Below are 23,940 nucleotides of genomic sequence, written 5' to 3' on the forward strand. Positions count from 1 at the left end.
TGTCTAGAAATGGGAATTATTGCTTCTGCCCATGTCCTGTTGCTGCTGCTGAGGCCAGCGAACGTCCCACACAGTGGCCATTTCTTGAGAACTTAGTGGACAGGAAGAAATGGTTTTGGGGAGCTCATTAGGTAAAGTCCAGGGGTCCCTCACTTTTCTTTCCCAGACTTACACTGTCTTTTGAAAAACGTCAGTGAAGAGTTTTAGAACTCTAAGACAGCCATGAATCTTGAGACTTTCAACCTGGATATCATTTGGTAGGAAGTAGAGAATCTTAGCATACAGTTCTAAATGTTTCCACACCCCTCATCTGGCTCCTTTCTGGGAATTGTTGCAAACGTCTGCAGAAAGCAAAGACCATCTGGTCTCATGCACACCCTACCACTCTTCACTCTGCCCAGCAAGTGGAGAGCAAAAGAGAGTGTCATCCGTCACATCACTCTCCAGACATTTAACAGCCGTTGCTATTAGTCTAACAAGGTTACCGGTGATAGTAAAACCCTGGTACTACTGTATATGGACACCTAAAGAAAGGTGTGGGTTTTGTATGTAAGATGATTGACAGGACAAACTTCTTTCTCATTGGAAGCCCCAAGAGAAGGGCTTCTCATCTTCCCCATAAAATACTATAAATTTGACAAGCATGGTGACTCACATATGTGACTCTAGCACTCATGAGACTAAGACATGGCCGTTGTATGAGCTACAGAGCAGCCTGGACCACAGTCAGTTCCAGTTCCAGTCTAGAATACAATGCCAGTCACTGTCTCAAATCAAAACCCTCATAAACTATTAAAATACGCTGTTTCAATATCTGAAACAATGTGGTGCTACTGGATGCATTCACAAATAGGTCAATTGAAAAGAATAGAAAGTCAGAACTAGAACCAAATGGCTACAGGGATTTGATACACAATAAAGGGAGTGTCTTAATCAGTTGGTATCAAGGTAGACTCTTCAATTAAAACCATGTGGGGGTAATGGAGGAATCAGGTACAAAAAGGCAGACTAGGATCCATATCTAAAATAATGTGCACCAGGACACTCCAATAAACAAAAGGCTTCAGCATGGAGATAAACTATAAAAAAAATATGATAAAACACATATAAACTCCTTTGTCACAACAGAGTTGTGGAGGTCTTTCTAACTATGGCTCAAAGAGTAAAGATCATGAGAGAAAACTGTGCACCAGTTGCATAAAGAAAATGCTCTCTGTAGAAAAACAACAGCAAAAAACAACACACGAAGCGTAAGTCAGCAAACAAGGGACCACCTGTAAAAATGTGTTCACCTCATCTCAGGTACTCTCCCCAGAACACATTTCATAAAAGGAATAAAACTGCCCTTCAGCACATGAAAATTCCGAACCTCAGTTAAAAACAAAACTGTAAATCAGAACAGCATAGAGACATTTCCTGCCCATCAGATTGGCAAGAATCCAGCACTCTACTGTCTGAGCAAGGCAGACGAAGGTGCTGGCATCTAGAGTTGCTTGTCAAGGTCTATGAACAACCGTTGCTTTTACCATACACCTTCCAATCCAGAATCTCACTTCTAGGGGTTTATTCTATAACTGCCTAAGAAGGAATAAAAAGTCATTGTGGAGGTTTGAATGTCATTGGCCCCCATCATCCCATGGGGAGTGGCACTATTAGGAGGTGTGGCTTTGTTGGAGTGGGTGTGGCCTTGTTGGAGGAAGTGGATCACTGTGGGGGTGGCCTTTGAAGTTTCCTATGCTCAGGATACCGCCCAGTATCTCAGTCAACTTCCTGTTGCCTGCAAGATGTAGGTCTCTCAGCTACTTCTCCAGCACCACATCTGCCTGCATGCTGCCATGCTCCCTGTCATGATGATAATGGACCAAACCTCTGAACTGTAAGCGAGCCCCCTCAGTTAAATGTTTTCCTTATAAGAGCTGCCATGGTCATGGCGTCTCTTCACAACAATAGAAACCCTAAGACAGTCATTTATACAGGTTTATCTTTTCTCCCTAGATTTATTTTTAATTCTATGAGTATTCATGTGTGTGTGTGTGTGTGTGTGTGTGTGTGTGTGTGTGTGTGTGTGTTTGCACATGAGTACCCATGCCTGTGGAGCTGGAGTTAAGGGCAATTGTGAGCCCGATGCCATGGGTGCTGGGAACTGAACTCTGGTCCTCAAACAAACAAACAGCAACTGCTCTTAACCATTGAGTCATCCCTCCAGCTTCCAGATGTCTTTTGCAGTACTGTTGGTTACAAGATTGAAAGCAATTGAAGTGTCTGCTGATGGGAACTCTTGGATAAAGACTACTCTAGCTACACAGTGCAGTACTGTGCAGATGTAAAGAGGAAAGTAGATGCTGTCTGTTTGCTGGTACAGAAACGCCACCAGGATTTTACTCTTCAGTAATTGGGAGGAAGAGGCGCGGAGTATGAACTCATCGTAAGGGAAGGGAGCACAGATATAGTTGTATTTGGCCTATATTTGCATTTTCAAAGCATGGAAATGATCACACGAGAAACTAACAGAAATATTTATTAATTTAGAATCAGAGTGGATGGGAACAAAGGTAGAAATATAGTGTGTGTGTTCATAACTTTATATTGTTCTGATTTTGAGCCATGTGAACATGTTATTTGCTTTTAAAAGTTAATTTAAATATTTAAAGAAATAAGTTGTTGGCACTGAGCATGACGTAAAGGCTTTTTAAAAGCACCCCACAATCCTGTCACCTCCCTCTATTGAGACATATCTAAGTCACAGCCTCAGGCCACTCTCTCAAACCAGGCAGAATGTCCTAGAGACAACTTACTGAGTTCCTTTTCCCACGCAAGGAAGTGTGGCCACAAGACTAGTGGACAAGGCTTTCTCACTGCAGAACTGACCTCTTCACGGGTCCTCCACCACAGCGCTAGATCAAAAGTCGCCTTCCTATCTGAAGGGAAGGTGGGACGTGAGTCTATCAGATGGATGCACTGCCTCATCAGAGACACAAAGCAGCAGGGCCTAGTGACCACTGATTTGGAGGCTGGTGATGGGGGGAGAAGGGTGACTTTCCTTCCTTTAATTTGGTTTTCCCAGGTATTTTTGTCGGTATTACAGAAAGCAAACACAATAGTTAATAATAAACATGCATCAGATACATCATGCTATTGCTCTGCCCAGCACTTCTTGCATAGTAAGAACACGGTGTAAAACTTCGAGTGCTATACAGGCGTCCATTGTAACACCATCTTACATGGAAATAAATAGCTAACTTTGTTTTTGTTTGTTTTGTTTTCTGAGACAGGGTTGACCTGTGTAGCCTTGGCTCTCTTGGAACTCGCTTTATAGATCAGGCTGGCCTCAAACTCACAGAGATCTGTCTGCCACTGACTCCCAAGTGCTGGGCTTAAAGGCGTGTGCCACCACACCTGGCTAGTAGCTAACTTTACCTATTAAGAATTGACTTTGTTTTCTTGGTTATTCTCTAACAAAAACACTTGCAATTTTAATTATACCTCAATAGTAGTGAAAAGATCCTATGTAGCTAGCTCCTGAAGAATTTATGGTCAAAATTGTCTGCCACTCCCCTGGCATCTCTTAGTGAGCAGCCTATCTGAGAGGAGTTGGGGGTGTCCATCATCCCTATCTCCATGGCAATGAAGAGGTTCTTGTAAGGCTTTAAACTTATAAGACCTGAGTTATCGCAGCCTAGATCTCCTTACTGGTAAAAGAGGGACAGTACCTACAAGATCATTCAGAAAACTGAACTTCATCGTGTAGGCAGAGGACAAGTCACCCACGATGTGGCTGGCTCTCGCTCATTTCTATGAGTAGTTGTTACCGAGCATCTTCTGTGTATGGGTGACTGTGGAAGAACCCTATCTGGACCTGCTCGGTCAGTCTTGATGCTTTGTGGGCTTAGAGATCCATAGTAACGGGCCTAAAATTTCATCATGTATCAAAGCAGAGGTAGGAACCTAATGCATCTAAGCCCACAGACTAAAATCTGCACCACACATGGAGATGTTTTTTAAAAATAAACCATATGAATAGTCTGTTACTTTATAATTTTGTGTACATATATGTGTTTGTGGTGTGTGTGTGTTTGTGTGTGTGTGTGTGTGTGTGTGTGTGTGATATAGACTGCCACGTGCTTCAGTGGATGAGAATGTGTGCTCAGGAACAGACAAAAGATGCCAGCACACTCTTTTGTACACCTTGAGGTTTATAATACCCACCCCTATCACTGCCCTGTACTTCTCATTAGTTAAATTCTTAAAAATACAAAATTGAAGTAATTTTTATTTCCCTCAGCATCTCTCACCTTCTGTGAAATAGAGCTATCTCCAGGAAATAAGATAGAAAATAATGTTGTTATGATTACTGAGTGCCTTATACATGCACTTGAAGTATTAAGTACTTCAGATTTGCAAGATTAGCTATATTAGTCAGGGTCCTCTAAAGGAACAGAATTTATAGAATGACAATATATGAGTATATTCAAAGGGCATTTATTAGCATGGCTTACATACAGGCTGTGGCATGAGTAGTCCAACAGCTATCTCCTGACTGAAAGGCCAAGGATGTGGAGATTGTTCAGTCCAGGAGACTGGCTGTCTCAGCAGTCACAATCTGGTGCTGGCATCTCAGGGAAGTCCTAGAGAGCTGACGGTGTTCAGTCTAGGTTGGAATCCCGAAGAAGCAGGTTGTAACACTAGTGGAGGAAAGACTCGGTAACGGGACAGACAAACTTGCCAGTGAGAGCGAGGACAAGCAGGCAAAAAGCAAAAGCTTCCTTCTTCCAAGTCCTTCTATTGCACGCTGCCACCAGAATGCGTGGCCCAAATTTAGGACGTGTCTTTCACCTCAAGTGATCCAACCAAGAAAATCTGCCACAGGTGTGCCCAGATGCATGCGTGTTAGTTGAGTCCAGATGTGGCCAAGTGACAACCAAGATTAACCATCAGAAGTCCCCTCCTTGTCAACCTGACTCACAACCATGTTGCTATACCATGCTTAATTTCCAGATGAAAGCAATAACCCAGTCGTAATTCTACCTACAGCTATAATTATAGCTATACCTATGTGATATAGCTATCCATGTATAACCACAAATGCATTATAGATTTCAGAATAGGTGGCAATGTCCCTTGAGGAACTTTCTGTTTGCTGTCTTATAACTTAAATACGATGACCACTGATATTGTCTCAATTGATGCTACGTGATAAAGAAATTGAAGAAAGAAAGCACAGACATTGCTGTATGTATGTCTATATATGCACAAACACATTCTTAACAAAATAGGACAGAGTCTAGGTCCCTTAGCATCCTACCTGGACGAAGCCGTTGTAGTTTCTCCTTGACATTAATCACAGGCTATGGTAACAAAGGAGGCCCTAAAGTATCGCCATATTCTTGCTTACCTCCATTGTGGAGGAGAAATCCCATTTCTCCCTGGTTGTCTGGATCAATCACCCCTCTTAGTACTGTTATTCCTTTCTTAGCCTGTTGGTTTAAGGGCATTAGAGTCCAAAGTGGACAGGCAGGGGGTGTCTGAGCCTCCAGTTCAATGGGATGCTTGTTGTGTCTCCTGGACACAGGAGGGCTCCAACATCTGGAACCAAAACTTTTAGGCTAACAGAACTTAAGGATGTGGGAACAGGGGGCTAGTGGGTCGCTAAGGATGATAGTGATTAGAACCATTCCCATTTTCAATCCATGCGTCCTGACCATGGGAGAAACCATACCATATATTGGATGCTGATTCAAAGCACACACTGCCTTCTGGAGAGCCCTGCTCCAGCCCTCCTGGCTACCCCACCCACTTAGCACTGCAATTGTGTCTTCAGGAGGCCATTACATCACTCTGTCAGGCCAGTTGCTTCAGGATGATGAGGAACACGGCGAGACCAGTGGGTTCCATGAGTATGGGCCCACTGTTCCACTCCTCTGGCTGTGAAGTGATGCTGTGTGGAATAACATGATGGTGTTAAGGCATTCTGTAAGTTCACAAATGGTAGTTTTGGCAGAAGCATTACGTGCAGGGAAAGGTAAGTCCATAGCCAGTATCTGCCCGGGGATATCTTTCTGTACATTGTGAATATATGTTGTTCCCGTTGGTTAATAAATAAGCTGCTTTGGCCTATGGCAAGGCAGCTGAGAGGCAGGCAGGAAATCCAAGGAGAGAGACAGGGAAGAAGAAAGGAATGGCAGAAGAGACACCAGCCTGCCACCCAAGGAGCAACATGCAACAGACCGGTGAAGCCATGGAACACATGGCAAAACACAGATTAATAGAAATGGGTTAATTTAAGATATAAGAGCTAGCTAGCAAGAGGGCTGCTATAGGCCATATAGTTTGTAAATAATATTAGGCCTCTGAATGATTATTTTATAAGCAGCTGTGGGACCACAGAGCCAGGTGGGACCAGACAAAACATTATGACTACAAGTATCTACTCCATAAAGGACAAAGTGTTGCTCTTTCCATGAAGGAAGTGGTCCAATGAAGTCAACCTGACATTAGGTCACTGGCTGGTCACTCTGGGAATGGGAATGGTGTCATATCGGACCTCAGTGTTGGTCTCTGCTGCTGGCAGATCTGGCACTCATCAGTAGCTGTAGCCAAGTCAGCCTTGGTGGATGACAGTCCATCTCTGCCACCATGGCCTCTTTGTCCACAGCCACACTGGGCAATGACAAGGATGGCTGGGAAAAGAGGTTGACAGTCCAAAGGATGGATCATCCTGTCTATTCGACTATTCAACTCCTTCTCTGCTGAAGCCACCTTTTGATGAGCAAATACATGGGAGACACACACCTTCACAACCTTCGCCCATTCAAAGCGATCTAGCTATACACTTCTTCTCAAATGTCTTTCTCACCAACTTTCCAATTATGCTCTTTTCAAATTCCTGACCACTCAGCCAATCCATTAGCTATAGCCCATGAATCAGTGAACAATTGCAGATCTGGCTAATTTTCCTCCCAACCAAAATGAACAACCATCTGTACTGCCTGAAATTCTGTCCAGTGTGAAGATTTCCCTTCACCAGTGTTTTTCAGGGTTGTCTCAGAAAGGGGTTGTAATGCTACAGCTGTCCACTTCTGGGTGGTGCCTGCAGAACCATCAGTAAGCCTAGCCCTAGTCTTTTCCTCCTCAGTCAACCAATCACAGGGAACACCCCATGAGGTTCTAGGTTCACGCTTAGCAGCAAACGACATTGTAACAGGAGTAGAAACCATAGGTATCTCATAGCAACTTCTTCATGTAGCTTATTTGTGCCCTCAGTACCTGCTTGGGCCTGATCATGCATATATCGCTTCCAGTTGATAATGGCGTGTTGCTGTGCACACCTTGTTTTATGACTTGGTGGGTCAGATAATACCCAACTCATGATGACCAACTCAGGTCTCATGGTAACTTGGTGGCCCATCATCAAACATTCAGTTTCCACTAAAGCCCAATAGCAGACCAAGAGCTGTCTTTCAAAGAGAGAATAGTTGTCTGCAGAGGATGGTAGAGCCTTGTTCCAAAATCCCAAAGGTCTCTTCTGTGATTCACCGATAGGTGCCTACCAAAGGCTCCAAACAGCACCCCTCTCTGCCTCTGATACCTCAAGTTCCGTCGGGTCTGCTGGGTCATGTGGTGGGGACCTGCTGAAGAGCCTCTTCCTGCTCCAGGCCCTACACAAAGCCAGCAGCTTTCCAGCCTGTTATATGGGCCAGAGTAAGATACCCAAGAAAGAAAAGTCCTGTCTCCAGAATTCAAATAGGCCCACTAACCACTGTGTTTCTTTCTTGGTGGTAGGTGGGGCCAGAAGCAAGAACTTGTCCTTCACCTTAGAAGGAATATTCCTGCATGTCTTACACCACTGGATTCCTAAGAATTCCACTGAGGTAGAAAACCCTTGAATTTTGGTTGGATTTATTTCTCATCCTCTGATAGACATATGTGTTACCAACAAGTCCAAAGTGGTTGCTACTTCCTCTTCCCTTGGTCCAGTCAGCAAAATGTCATCAATATAGTGTGATATTTTGTGGAAGAAACATATGATCAGGATTCCTTTGAACTAAGTTCAGGGATGGAGAGCTAGCATGCCGTTGAGGTAAAACTGTAAAGATATGCACTGCTGACCTTCCCAACTAAAAGCAAATTGCTTCCAGTGGTCATTATGGACAGGTATGGAGAGAACTGTATTTGCTAGATCAGTCGCTGCATACTGTGCTGTAGATATAGTTCTGTATAAATAAAACACTGATTGGCCAGTGGCCAGGCAGGAAGTATAGGCGGGACAAGGAGAGAGGAGAATTCTGGGAAGTAGAAGGCTGAGTGAAAGAGACACTGCCAGCCGCCTCGATGACAAGCAGCATGTGAAGATGCTGGTAAGCCACGAGCCATGAGGCAAGGTATAGATTTCTAGAAATGGGTTAATTTAAGATATAAGAACAATTAGCAAGAAGCCTGCCACGGCCATACAGTTTGTAAACAATATAAGCGTCTGTGTGTTTATTTTATAAGTGGGCTAAGGGACTGCCGGGGCTTGGCGGGACCGGAGAGAAAACTCTCCAGCTATAATACTGTGTACCAGAAGGTGTGTAAATCTGCTCAAGTAAGGATGTCACATCTGGTCTCACAGCTGCATTCAGAGTCCCTGCTTAAGTTTCCAATAGTGAACTATCATTCTCCACCATCTGTCTGTCTTCTGCACTGATCAGATAGGAGAGGTAAAGGGATGTGATAGGAACCACCACCTTTGCATCTTTCAAGTCCTTGATGGTGGCACTAATTTCTGCAGTTCCTCCAGGGATGTGATAATGTCTTTGGTTCACTGTTTTCCCTGATAGAGGCAACTCCAATGACTTCCACTTGTCCTTTCCAACCATAATAGGCCTCACTCCACAGGGCCAGGGAATGAGTGTGGAAATTCTTCCAATTTCTAAGCATATCTATGACAATTATGCATTCTAGAACTGGGAAAATAACCCCAGGAGTTTGAGGACCCACTGTGAATCAGACTTCAGCAAAACTCCATTGATCACCTCATAAGCCCTCATACTTTAACTGGAGGGCCACAATGTTTCTTGGAGCTTCCTGGAATCAGTGTCAGTTCGGAACTAAAATCCAATAGATCTTGGAAAGTCTGTGTGTTTCCTTTTCCCTGGTGTACAGTTACCCTTGTAAAACATTATAGGACCCTCTGGTGAAAGACTGAAGAAGGCTAACACTAAAACTCTCAGGCATTTCATCAAGGTCCTTCCTCAAGTCCCTTCATTCTTAAGTCTGGAAATTGGTGCATGGGTCAAGATTCCCTTTTGTCGTGATCCAACACAGCCTTTCATCTGTTTGAAAATGTTTCTGCTTATTCAGCTCAAACACAAATGGCAGTCGGCTTCTTATCTATTTCATTCCTGGAAACATCATGACTGATTAACCGATACCAAAGGTCCATTCAAATCATGCCACCATAGAAATCACGCTACCTATGCTGAACATTGTGGTCCGAGCCATTACGGACATGGCTTCCCCATGCTGCCCATGAAAATAACTATGGTCACCTCGCCTTTGGTGAATCAGTGTTACCACCTGGCTCCTGTTACCTTGGGGGCCGATTAAACACAAACACACACACACACACACACACACACACACACACACACACACACACATTTTAATCCATCCAGCTGAGCAGCAGCATCTCCAAACCTAAGTGTTGACATAAGGAAAAGAGTTAATGGCAAAGCTCTTTAAATGCATGGACCCCTTGCCGTTTTGTGTCTTATAGGATTAGTGAAGGGCATGTCTTCCAAGCCTTCCCATGATGAAGGATTAGGTTTTACACATCATACCCACCCTAATATTGTGATTTCCCTGAGCCAGAAAATTCCTTGATCCACAGTAAGCCAAGGGATATCAAGCATCTCCAGCTCCTTTTTCAGTGGGCCATCTTTTGACAAATGCTTCAGCCAACCGTTCAAACAAACCTTTGACACCCTTTTGAAGTGTGTGAGCTTCCATATTACACCTAGAATCTCCACTCAGTGAGTCTATACTGATAAACTCGGTCTGATCCAGCTTTATGTTCCTCCAACCATTATCCCACACCCTTAAAAGCCATTCCCACACACACACACACACACATTCCCCAGGCTTTGGCTTGAATGAATTAGCAAACCCATTAAGCTCTTCATCAATGTAGTGCACCTCCTTATGGATGACACTTTCTATCTCTCTTCTAGGAGACTGCTCAGCCTTAAGTCTGGCTGTGCCAAGCCTTTTTCTCTTGGGCACCATCCAGCTAGCTCACAAATCACGACACGGAGACTTGTTATTAGTGATGAATGCTCGGCCTAGCTTAGGCTCATTTCTGGCTAGCTCTTTTAACTTAACCTGTTTGTCTTTATCTGCTTTTTGCTTTTTACTTTCTTACTTTCACTTCTCATGTCTGCTGGCTAGCAGCTGCCTGGCTTCTGGCCCCAGGTGTCTCCATCATTCTCTCTTCCTCCTCCTCCTCCTCTCTTCCTCCTCCTCCTTCTCTCGTTCCTCCTTTCCTTCTTCCTCTCGAGCCTCAATTCCTCCTACTATTTATTCTCTCTGCCTGCCAGCCCCACCTACCCTTTCCCTGCCTAGCTATTGGCCATTCGGCTCTTTATTAGACCAATCAGGTACCTTAAGAAGTCAAGGTGAAACAGCAACACGTTTTTTTAATGAAACAAATTCAGCATAAACAAAAGCAACACACCTTTCCACAGTCAAAGTAATACTTACTCTGCAGCATAAATGAATGTAACACATCTTTGCCTAGTCAACAATTCACGACATCTGGTTATGGGTCTAGAGGTCTATTGGTGGGTCCTGAGGGGCATCAATATTGTCTTGCCTGGCATCTCCCTCAAGGAAAGTCACCCAGGGTTTGGGAGACAATGAAAGGTTAATTAAGTTGATCCCAACACCTGTACTGAAGTGACTCAGGGACAAACAGTCCAAAAAACTAAGGGTTTCCTTCTTCTAGGTCTTTTTATATAGATTGCCTCCAGTGGGCATGGCCTAGATTTAGGGTGGGTCTTCTCACCTCAAATGATCAAACCAAGAAAATCCTTCACAGGTGTGCCCAGATGCTTGAATCAAGCGACAGCAAGGATTCACCATCACGCTTACTGATGTTTTCTGAGATGGCTTAGGATTATGAAACCTATATGTAGCACACTCAGAGGCAAGAGCTCAGAGAAGTCAAGTAACTTTCCCAGGGTTGCACAGCTAACAAGTGGCAGAAGTAAGATTCACACACCATTGTCTGATTATGATTGTTTCTGGGTTCTCATTTTTTTTTCCAGTCTCTTGTGGTCTGTTCAGAGAGTTGAAGAAAACTTGCTAGAGCATTGGTTTTCAACCTTTTTAATGCTGTGACCCTTTAACACAGTTCCTCATGCTGTGGTGACCCCCGACCATAAAATTATTTCATTGCTGCTTCATAACTGTAATCTTGCTACTGTTATGAGTCGTGATGTAAATATCTATATGCAGGAGATCTATATGTGACCCCCCCCCCAAAGCAGTCATGACCCACAGGTTGTGAAATGCTGGGTTGTAGAAAGTGTGGAGAGCGAATCATTCACCCAGAGAAGGAGATGGCAAGTCAATACATTTCTAAATCCATTTGACTGTGTGCCATTCCTGGGTTTTTGGGTCCCTTCAGGAGCTGAGGAAAGGTCATTTCCAGAATCCTAAAGCAACTGAGACCTTGAGACCCCAGAAGGAAACATATCCCTGGTTTAGCATGAAAAATGGGACAAAGGCAAGGCACGTGCCCTTTAAAGCATGTTGTACTGCCGGAGGAAAATGCGCTCAAGATTTCTTGTGTTTCTGTCTTACTTTTGTGTGGAGATCTCAGACAAAGCAATTGTGGTGACATGAGGAGAGTGCGTTGTGAGTCACTAACACACATGCAAACGCGTTCTCACGCACCCACGCCACCCTATGTGACTGCGGTTTGGATGGACTTTCTGTCATCGGCAGGTCGGAAGCCATTTACCAAGGGGAACGGGACAGGGGAAAAAGTAAGGCTTGCTGACTTTGCCGACCTTCAGGGACAGGGAGCAAACGGAAATTTCCTGTCACCGGAAACCCGTGAAGCCTGAGTGGAAAGCGGTCTTTCTCCTTAGACAGAACAGATGAGAAATCTTCACCTTGCTGCTGTGGTTTATCTGCTGCACACACTGGAAATGACCCGTGGCATTTTTGCGTGCACTTTGAGTGAGTGAATGAACAAGTGAATGAATGAAAACCTCCACTAAATCTACTTGAGGATGATATCTAGTCTCTCTGAAAGCTTTCTCAGTCAAAACCACTCACCATTGCTGTTTTAGCATCCTTATCACTATGAGTTGTAAAGTAAATATTCTGTCTCCATTGCTCTGAGCTTCCACCACTCCAAATTATAAAATAAAAGTGGACAAAATGTTTCCTTGGTCTCCACACTTGGGTTGTGACTGATCATAGAGACCAGCATGTTCTTAGAACATGGATCCAGGGTTTATCTCCAGTCTCAGACATAATTCACAGGGTCAGTTTGAATGGTGTTTATCTTAAATAGATGTTCTCTACTGCTAACGCACTTGGGCAGCTCCCTCTTCACAAAAATCACAAGGCAAACTCTCTAGGACGACGGGTCCTTCACAGAACCAGACTTAGCATCGTTGCGCAACCTATTTTCAATTCTGTGTTGGTTTTCCCGTCATCTGTTTTGACCCAAATACATTTCTAATGGGAACATCACACGCTAAGGTAGTCATTGTGGGCAATTTTTCCTGAGTGTAGAAAGGGGTCCAGAACCCCAACTCTCACTGAAGTCTGAAAGAAAACATTCATCTACATTTTCCCATAATGTATGGCCCTGAGGTTAGCTTTTATTTTCTTCTTGGAATTACAGAGCTTAGTTTTGGTTTGGTTCGTCTTAGAAGTCACCTTGCAACACGTATAGGAAGCCTCTGATATTGACCACACAACTCATTCATGGACCAAGGCTGCCAATCTTTCCTCTCATCGGTAAGCACCAGGACTCCTGTATCTCTGCATTTCCTGACTCAGGCCCGATAACATCTCCAGTTCACGGTTACACTAATCTGGCTCAAGTACACCAGGTGATTGATTCCACCTTCTACAATCGCTGAGTCACAATACTGTAGTCAGAATTTTTTTTTTTTTTTTTTTTTTTTTTGGTCTTTACCACATAACGGAAATAGATAAATCATTTCAGCATCTCTCCCCAAAACTGCCTCTCCGTGTGAGCTGAATGTAGGTCAGAAAAGATAGGTCTGTGCTGGGCTGTGCCACAGTTTCGTTTCAGGGTGCTGTGTCTCCTGCTGGCTAGATTAATCCCGGGTGTCTCTGGAATGAGCCCCCTTTTTTTCTACTGTTTTAATAAAAATTTACCAACAAGATATTTTGTGCTGAACATTTAAAAAGCATGTGTAAAACTCCTTTAAGACCATACACCATTTAACCTGCTGACTAAACTTAAGCTCATTGACATGATGAAGAACCCAGGCTCAGAGCTGAATAGACTTAGGGAAGAATTATATGGGCTATTTTAAACCCAAAGCCAGGGGTTCCCAAAGGATCTTAGCCTCAGGACCTTCTAGAACAGTGGTTCTCAACCTGTGGGTTGTGACCCCTTTGAGGAGGACCAAGTGACCCTTTCACAGGGGTCACCAAACACCGTGGGGGAGGGACCACCAGAAAGCACAAATATTTATGATTCATAACAATAGCAAAATTAGTTATGAAGTGGCAATGAGAATAATTTTATGGTTGAGGGTCACCACAACATGAGGAACTGTGTTATTAAAGGGTCGCAGCCTTAGGAAGTGTGAGAACCACTGGTCTAGAAGGTTGTCCATCCAGAATCTTGGGCCCGTCTCTGGGCTGGTCCATAGTCTATCATGGCTGTCCCTCTGGAAGTCCACTGGCGGCCACCTGTGGTTTGTTTTGTTTTCTAGATGGATTTCACCAGAAAGACAACTAAAGCAGGTATTCATTCGTATATACCAAGGGGTGTGTGGGTGCAATCAACATTACGGCTGCTCCGCATCTCCTGGAATTGATGTTTTTCCATCTGGCAAATGATAGAGAAGGCTCAGCACGGATGGGCAGAACACGGCAGGGGGGAATTCGTACACTGTCTCTCTGGGAGGGAGATAGAAATGCTCTGATTTGCACGGCTTGCTGATGTGGGCAGTCTCAAACTACTGATGCTTTAGCAGCTCCTCACAGTTTTACGGAGTACATAACAATGGGTCTGTAAGCTGGCCCCAGCCTACTATCTCCCCTACTGGGAGAAATTTCACAGCGTAATCCGAGTATTTCATTGTTTGACTCGCTGCGAAGTCCTCCAGCATCACTCCACCTATCGGCATCAGGACCTGGCTGTCAAGGTAGTTGAGGGTCGTCCCCCACTCCCCCCGCCCCCTGCTAAGTCCTCATCTCTCACTGTTTCCATGGACATGCTCTGATGGAGCTTGGGGTATCACGAAGTGAATTAGAATGGGGGGTGAGCCCTTCGCGGAAAGAAAAGGGATGCCACCTGAGGGCGGCTAGCTGCTTGCTTCCTCATGCTGTGTCAGGGCTATTAGGACTGAGGCGCCGCCCCCTGCTCGGGAGCACCAGAGTGGAGAGAAATAGGAAATGGGACTGAGGACGCTTGCTTCTGAACGTGAGAGTGGCGGCTGGGTCTTTCCGTGCGTATCCGCCACCTAGGAAAAAGGTGTCTCTAGCCTTGGTCAGCATTACCACGCAAGCCCATCCATATAAAGCTGGAGAGCCTGTTGGCCTGCTTTTTTTTATCTACAGGGTGAACTGGAGAGTCGAGCTATGAGGCACCAGGGGCACAAGCCCTCGATGTCCAGGAGCTGGGGCTGTGCCATTTCCCTCAATTACTTTAATTATACTTCAATTATAATTGAACAGTTATAGTACAGCAGCCTGACAAATACCAGGCCCTAACTATACCTTCAGAATATGGACGGCCCAGCACATGGAGAAGCACCCTAAACATAGTCCCGGATCCAATATGAACAACTCTATGATCATCCACAATTTCAGACTATTCGTTCCTTTGGTAAACATCCAGAGAGATCAGTATTTTTTGAAACTGTGGCATGTCTACTGTAATTACGCAGTGCCACAGTAAAGGTGCATAGCGTGTCCTTTAGCCTCTGGGGAGGCTACCCTTGCCGTGGTGTTACAGGGCAGCTGGCTTTGTCTGTTAGCTGACTTCCATTCTGGTTGAGTCCATCTGGATGATAATCCCCTGCCCACATTCTCTTCTCTTCCTGACTCGAAAAAGGAAGACACTTTCTCTTCCAAGAAGGCAAAGAGAAAAATGAACTCCCAAATGAATCAGCCAGAAATAGCTGACTCATAGCAGATATTACATTTGAGCAGAAATGCTTCAGAGAAGAGTATGTGGGCGGAGTTCAAGTCAAATCTAGACTTAACTCACTAGCCAATGGGGTCTTGGATCAAGTCATTAAACTTGTTTTATCTAGAAAGTGAGCATGATTCTGCTTAAATTACATAACCTTTCCTAACGACATAGCAAACATTCTTATCATGTTCTTCATCAGTCTTCAAGCGTACTTAACTTGGGATTCAGACTCCCAAGGGATCCAGAGGTGAGACTAAAAATTAGCATGTGAACACTGTCGGATACATATGCACATGTATGCATTTGTACTGGGTCCTCAACTGCGGAGCAAGGAGAAGGTCGGCTCCTGGAGCGAATATGGGGCTAACAAGGAGGGGAATAGCTTTGGGGAAAACCTTATACAGTGACCTAAATGTTCACTCCTGAATATGGCTCATGAAATGTCAATTTAGACAAAAATACCAAGTCACCAGGTTATAATACCCATTTGGCTCTACTGTACCTCTAATACACATGCTCAAAAAAAAAAAAAAAAAAGGTATACTTAGGCTGGATATTGTAGCACATGTTTTTAATCCAAGGCAGAGAGGCAGGTGCATGTCTGTGAGTTCCAGAACAGCCAAGACAACATAGAGAGACCCTGTCTCAGGGGTGGGGGTAGAATACACCAAAGAGAAATAAAAGCAGGATTCGCTGAGTGTTTCTGAAGACAGTGGCAAACTTAGTTCTACACAAGGGCTCACAATGTGAACAGCAGACATGTTCAGTATGGCCTCAAACAGCAAGAAATCCAAAGTTTGCCAGTAGGTGAATAAATTAAAAAGGAAACACGCAAAACATGATCTCAAAAATACAAGTGAAACCCAGACTAACGTTTTTCCCAACTCAGATTCATGGCTGTCTTGAGGACCAACCGTGGGACAGACTTGACAATAGAGGAAAATCAGGACACACAGGATAGACAAACATCTTGATGGCTGCACTTTTTCCAGGTGTGTTTACCTGTCCAAACTCTACAAGACATAATTGTAATAATATCATTTTATTAAAATATGCCTAAATAAAATCGATTTTAAATAAATTCCCATCCACAGCTCCTTCTAAGTACTGGGAAACTTCATGGCCTGTTCTCATTATCAAGACAACACACTCATAATTCAAATTCATGCCCTTCAAGTGCTGAAACAATGATGATTCCTAAAACTATTATCTCCCTGGAGTTGCAGAACAAGTTTTTAAAACAGAGGCAGACAGTAACACAGTGCAGATCAAGAGCATCACAAGAGAGTAGAGTCATGATTTAGGCCCATGAGAACCATCCCTAATCTAATCAATTGATAGTACATAGATCGAGGTCATATGGCCTGATTCACTGTGATGGGCTTACCAAAGATTTCAGTCTGTACTGCACTACAGATCCACTGTTAGCCATTGAGAACTTTCCTAACCGACAAAATGGATCAACCTTGGAGGAAGAAAATAAACCTTTGAACTTCCAGAGACAGTGAGCCTCAAACTTAGAACACACAAGCCTGAGAGGACACCTGTACAGATGCTAATCTGTGCACTGGAAGCCAGGTTGTGCCAGATTCTAAGCCCTTATTCCTTCTGTATCTCATGCCTCAAGAAAATTTTCATGACCAGGTCTTTTAAAAGTCAGTGGAATGTGGGCAAATATCCATATGCTTATAGCCCTTCACAAGTTTTTAACAACCTAGTATCTTAGACAATTTATTGCAAACCAATGATCTACAAACGTAGCTGACATCAAACCAAGTATCTCAGAACTTGGTTTCTAATCCAAGAGCATTGATATTCTGAGTATTTTACCTACACTATTCTATTGTCAACTCTGTCACTGGGACAAAATACCTGAAAAAGAAGAGCAAAGACCGGTTTTGGCTCACGGTTACAGTCCATGGCAGGCTGGCTCCTCTGCTGTGGGCCCACAGCCAGGCAGAGCATCGTGGAGGTGCAGGCATGATGGAGCAAAGAACTCACCTCACGGCAGCCAGGAAGCACAGGCTATGGAAGCCAGGGCCTGGGTGTCAGAACATGGTCAGAAGAATGACACGTGGTGAACAATGCCCTAGGGTTGAACTATGAGTGACTCCAGGAAAAAAAGGCAGAGGAACTTTTACCTCAGGTGCATTTTGTTCCCAAGTTTGTTCTTGGACGTGATTCCGTGCCTCCTGTGTTAAACATTTACATTCAATTTATAAGACGTGTCTATTCTTGTTGGATGTGGGAACATGGCCATAGAACCCGGTCTGGTACAGGAATATGCTGAGTGCTGTCCTCAGTGAGCCCTGGATCTGGATATGGCTTCTGCCTTGCTCTCACGCTTTCCCAGAGATGACCTGTAGGATGTGCCAGGCAATTGTGTTTAAGTTGGTCTGCTCTTGGAAAAGGCTGCTCCATTAATACTTAGTATGTGCTGACTGGCGTGTATTTGCACGTTTTTCTGAACTCCAACAACCCTCCTTGGATCATTGCTTTCTCTGTTACATCCATGTATACAGGTGCACCAAAACTGAAGTTGTCTGCAGCAGGAGACCATAGTCAGTCTCATTCTTTAAGAAATCCCAGGTCTCCCAGGCAGACCTGCATAGGTTGGCAAAGGTTGACTCCTGGGGACAAAATATACCCTTCACAGGCACACTCCCAGGGAGCTAATTCCTCCAACTAGGCCCCACCTGCTGGAGTCGCCATCATCTCCCAACAGTGCCATCAAATCGGCTGCAAACTTCCAAGACATGACATTCAGGGGATGTCACCGCAAGATGGCACATGCCTGTAACCTCAGCACTCAGGAAGCTTATATAGGAGGATCGTAGGTTTGAAGCCAGCCTTAGAACTAGAGAGATCCTCCCGATAGAACAAGAAAACAAAACACCCAAACCATAACAAGTAGTTTACATGTACTATTATAGAGATTTGCATAACATGTTTATAGAACCCATTCTTATTAGAAACGTAAAGTTATCCTGATTTGTAAACAACTGTTAAATATGTCCTAGAAGGGAAAACCAGACTCACAAAGTTGCTGTGAAATTTTTTAATGAATCTGCTTTTAAAACCCTGCATTTGTATTTAAAAAAAAAATACTGTAGACTCAGTTTCACCAAATTTGACAGTTTGCACACGTAGCATAATTTTTGATTAACCAGTTCTAGGAGACTGTTTCAAGAAGGCATTTATTCCACATGATAACCTTTTGGAGGAGCCAAGCACACTTCATTTTCATTTTCAAATGTCTACAAAGTTTTAATTCTCCATTACACAAATAATTTCTTAAAATCTAGACATTATTCAAATGTATGCCAGTTATTGTACAAATAGAATACATAAAAAGATCAAAAATATACATATTCTCTCAAGCAAATTTTGTCACATAAATAAGAAAAATATATACAGCCGGATTTTCAAAGTATAATTCCCTCAACACTGCAACTCTGTACAGGAGGTGCTAATAAAAACACTGAAGCAAAAGTCAAGGAATGGCAGATTTCTTTGATGATCTCTACGGCTATGGAAATGCCTAGAACAATCTGGGAGGGAATATAATTTGGGAGATCTTAATTTTGACATCATGTTATCCCTTTAGCATATCCTCTGGACAGATGACATTCACACTTCTACCAGCCACCCCCGACACCTGATACAAGAGACAGAACGTGTGAAGAACTACATAATCTATGTCTTCATAGTCAGAGAAGTAACAAGGGATTCTCGAAGAGTTAAATTTAGATACGCTTGCATTAAAATTTCCTGGGTAGGATGAGCTACTGAAAAATCAAATAGTTTAAGTTGAAAGTGTCAAGAGGAAATCAAACACTCTGAAAATCTTAACACGGTAAGCAATAAGGAAAGAGGATGCCAGTGTTTCTCTAGATAAGAGGAGCAGGTTTATGTTTTGCCCCAGAAATTCTCCTTTCTTTTCTGAGCTCGCGCTAGAGTCTGAAAAGCCCGGAGACTGGAAGCCGCAGAGCGGGCAGAGATCTCAGACAGTCTGTCTGCATCTGTAACGAGAGAATCCCAGGATTACATTCCCGGTGGAAATCTCCACAGAACAACAGTATGCTTAATGTACTAGGAACAGAAAATCAAAACCATCATCCTATTGATAGCAATACTGGATCGATGAGGAAACAAGGGACCTGGTAAATGCAGAGTTTAACTCCTCATAGCTCATGGCAGTTTTCTAAGTTTATCAGAGGTCAAACATGCCAGTGTGACCAGAACCCTTCTTACATCGTTGAAATCCCACAAGGTCAGCAGTTAAGCGTAGCTTATGATTTCAGTATTATCGGGAAACAACTCATCTTGAGATGTCTTATCCTAGTTTAAAAGAACAACTATTTGGAGCAAAAACGTTTTCAACTAAGAAAATAAAATGCGGGACTGGGGAGCCAGCTCAGAAGCTAAAAGCACATATTGCTCTTCCAGAGGACCTGAGTTCAATTCCTAGCACCCACATCAGGCAGCTCACAATCACCTGCAGCTCTAACTCCAGGGGATTGCCATGCCTCTGGCCTCAAGGGTACCGGTATACATGTGCACATGCTCACACACATTATCAAGAATAACACAAATAAGTCTTTTTAAAATGCTGTATTTTAACATGGTATTATATCACTTTTTCAAAGTCTCACTAAATGTTAAAAAAAAAAACTGTTTGACAATAAATAAGCTACTCTTTCTAGGTACTGAATCCCACATTCTGATTGAGCAAATCAATCACATTAACAAACACTGCTATCAACAAGACAAAAGGCAAAACTAGATTCAAGGTAGCCAGATCTGCATTTAAAACACAACCTGCATTCACTGGATAAAGAGCTGCAGACTTACTAACAGTTCTTCTACTATACTTAGCTGCCAATGTAAAGAGCATTAAGTTCAAATTTATTTCCCAACTCAAAGTTAATACATTCAGAAACTTATTGGCACTTTACAGGTTACAGCCATGCCTCTCAGAATGGCACAATGGTCATTTTGAATGTTCACCTCAAGTTTTCAAAATTCCTCCTGCTTTTATTAGAATCGAAAAATTTAACAGGATGAAGACTATACAGGAGGAAAAGCGTCCGTTTTCATTAATTACATACATTTATAGAAATGAAAAGCGATAAGAACACATAGGCATTTGAGAAAAATATGGATTAACATCAGGCCAAATTTCTTTTTTTTTTTTTTTTTTTCAGGCCAAATTTCTGAGACAGAAAGATGGATGCAAACAGAGCCATGGCCCCTGCTGAGGTGAGGCACATGGTTGCTGGGGAAATACTCCTCAGCACACAGTCCCTGGGACTCCTGTGTAAGACGGGAACAATTTCATCCCTAGCATAAGGTCTCAAAGACCTAATGGAAAAATAGCTATAGAGGAACTCCGAGGTCTTTGAAGTGCTAGTCAAATGTAAGCTCATCATACTACAAACCACCTTACAAAAGAGCTGAGGTTGATCTTAAGCAACTACTAAAATACCTTCATCGTTAAAGGCTTCACGTGGAGGTAACTGCAAATTGCTCATCCTTGGTTTTCCCACTTAAAGAAAAAAAAAAGGCAGAAGACATTATCCTTTAGCTCCCAGACATCATATATTAATGGAACTGTTTGAACATCTGTCCCCTCCAAAATTCATGCCGAAACTGAATTGCTGTTGGGACGGCTTTAGGCGGCAGGCCCTTTAGGTGTGCCCTAAGGCAGTATCAGGGAGCGTCTGCCCGTCCTTCTCTCGCCTTCCTGCCAGGAGATGATGTATCAGGAGACCTCCCTGGATGCTAGCCCCTCCTTCATGCACTTCCCACCTGCTGCAACAGGGGTTCACAACCTTCTTAACACTGCGGCCCTTTAACACAGTTCCTCACGCTGTGCTGACCCCCAACCATAAGACCACTTCATGCCTACGTCATAACTATAATTTTGCTGTTATGAATTGTAATGTAAATATCTACTATGCAGGGTAGCTGAGATGTGACCCCTGTGAACAGGTCATTTGACTCCGAAGGGGTCGTGACCCACAGATTGAGAACCACTGTTCTAGAGCCATACTTGTCAATTAATTGTGTATATTGATAGAAACTACGACATCAAAGGGCCACTGGGTAATTTTAATGCGGTTGGCAAGTACATAAACTATGAATAAGCTCCTACAATTCTTCTCGATGACAATATTGACATAACTTCACAGAAACATAGTGGGCCTCCACAGAGAGATGGCAAACTCACTGTACACATTTGGAGAGAGAGCCGAAGCCACAGAAAAAAGAAAACTGAAAAGATAAGGAAACGGCAACCAAGTTAGGAGAAGGGGAAGAATTGGAGGAGCTAAGTAATGTGATTCACCACGAGAGCAGAAGTCTCAAGTGGGCAGAGCAGAGAAGCTAAGAGGCAGTGAGTCACCAGGGATCTGTCCGCTCGTCTGTCTGTCCCCGGGTGAGTGACATGGGGGCTGGGACGAAGCAGAGGACTCTGGAGACCGTTTTATGCAACAGTTAGGTCACATAGTTCTTTACACTTGCACTGCTGAATTACTGCGTCTCCCGGGAGGGGACTAAAGACTCGTCTCTGGCGGTTTACCAGTGCCACGATGGGCATGCGCCCTGCAGCTACCGCACAGGAGCAGCGGGGCAGCGGAGGACAGGAAGAAATTGCCTTTTCAGAAAGGTCGACGGGGTACTGGGAAAATGAATGGGGAGCCACCCACTTCAAGATGCATGGTTGTGAAGTATCGGTAGCATCGGGCATGAACAGACAATCCCAAAGCCACCAGAAAGAAAACACCACACACACAAGCTCCGGAGTGAAAACCGCTGGGAATTCCCAACCGTGATGGAGGAAGGACACAAACTGGGTAATGTCTACCAAAACCCAAGGAAAAGCAGATCTGGAACTCCACATCCGAGCACCACTAGACAATGTCTAGAGACAGTTTCTGTTGTCCTGCCTGAAGAGGAGGAACTACCGGCAGCTAGGTGGTCTCTCTACGTGCCTTGGTAAGAATGTGAGAGACACCTTTCCTTTTATAAAATGTGAAGCAGCAAAATCCAGTATCCACAAAGAGATTTGCCCATTCACAAAAATCCATTAGCCTGGGCTAGCCCATGAGACCCTGGGCCACCCCGTGAGAGCAATTAAAAAATAAAGGAGGAGAAAGGAGGGGAAAGAGGGAGGGAGGGAGGGTCTGAGGAAGAGATGGAGGGAGAAGGGGAGCCAGCAAAAATTATTAAAAGAAGAAGAAAGGAAAAGCACCTAAACAATGGAATTTTGTCAGCATGTGGTGCTTTTTATTGTACTTATCTGTCAGTATAACACTTTTGCTTTAAAAAGACAAGAAATTAAAACAAAAATACTCACCATTGTGCTGGAATTCAGGGTCTCGCAGACAGCCTTGGATCCTGCTGGAGGGATGCCAGTAAGGCAGGGCACACGAGGCAGAAGGCTGTCCAGGGGTGTGTGTCTGGTGTTCTAGAACTTTCGAACCTGGGAGAGCAGCCTCAGCCAATCTGGGAACACGGACTTCACAATCCTCCCGCAAAGGCAGGGGGTCAACTGTTTTGATGCCAGCAGCAGGAGAGGTCAGGAGAGACACCGTGCGGTGGGTTCCTTTCTAGATGACAGAAAAGGGGGGGGGTGGAGATGCACACACGTGGGAACCAACATTCAAATGCTGGAGAGTCACAAGTCACAGAAGACATGGGGGAAGTGGCGGCGTGTCCACGGAGGGAAGGCTGTGTGCGTGACCAACCAACATGAGAAACAGCTGCTAATAGGCCAACACAATGTACGTTAAAAATGCATTGAAAGGACGAACGTGGGAAGACAGGATCCACAATGAATTGCTATCAAGCTACGGAAGCGTCTCCTTCGTAGCAGGAAGAGGTAAGTTTTATTATGAAGCAGAACAAGGCATATGTCAAAAATTCAGATAGATGTAAGTATAGTGAACGGTCTACCTCGCTAGAATTTTTTAATCACAAAATAAAAGCAGTGAAGTACTAACTGTTCACTTACCAAATTGTGAAAATTAATTAAATTGAATATAATATTACAGAGGTGACCCGGATGTACAAACACGGGACCCTTCTACAGACTCCCTGGAGCTCACTCTGTGAGAGCCCAGCAAGAACTCTACAACTGTGTTTGCTTTAATGCTGTACTAATACTTGAGAAATAATACATGAGAGGTTAACAGCGATATAAACCAAAATGTAGTTGACAGATGGATTTCTTTATATTACTTTTTAAATAAAAAATAAAATGCTACAAATCTGAAAATTCTATTTGAACATTAGCATCTGGTTTAAAATTTTTTAATTACAAATAGCATCCATGTTGCCACTAAAATAAATGATGCCTAAGAATGCAAATATATATTCACAGTAGAGCCAAGTAAGAAAATATATTAATCAGTAAACGATGTATACAATCTGAAACAAAACTAGCATATAAAAAAATAGATTCTGAAACCTTGCCTGTAGGACACCGATTATTTAGACACTATAACTAAGCACCTCCAAACTTAACACTGACCATCGCCAGA

The 23,940-nt window shown here is 43.6% G+C and overlaps 1 protein-coding gene across 3 annotated transcripts in view; it reads right to left on the reverse strand.

Annotated features, from left to right (window-relative positions):
• Positions 1-18,437: 18,437 nt before the first annotated feature.
• Mdm1 (Mdm1 nuclear protein) overlaps positions 18,438-23,940 on the reverse strand; it is a 29,392-nt gene continuing 23,889 nt past the window's right edge. For all 3 annotated transcript variants that reach the window (XM_037196743.1, XM_028869629.2, XM_028869627.2), the window contains 3 exons: positions 22,755-23,007; positions 20,883-20,942; positions 18,438-19,416 (listed from right to left, as the gene is read on the reverse strand). In XM_037196743.1, coding sequence (XP_037052638.1) covers positions 19,304-19,416; positions 20,883-20,942; positions 22,755-23,007 — 426 coding nt within the window. In that variant the 3' untranslated portion in view covers positions 18,438-19,303. The remainder of the gene's footprint in view (positions 19,417-20,882; positions 20,943-22,754; positions 23,008-23,940) is intronic.

Source organism: Peromyscus leucopus, chromosome 18 (genome assembly GCF_004664715.2).
Source record: "Peromyscus leucopus breed LL Stock chromosome 18, UCI_PerLeu_2.1, whole genome shotgun sequence".
Lineage (NCBI taxonomy): Eukaryota > Metazoa > Chordata > Mammalia > Rodentia > Cricetidae > Peromyscus > Peromyscus leucopus.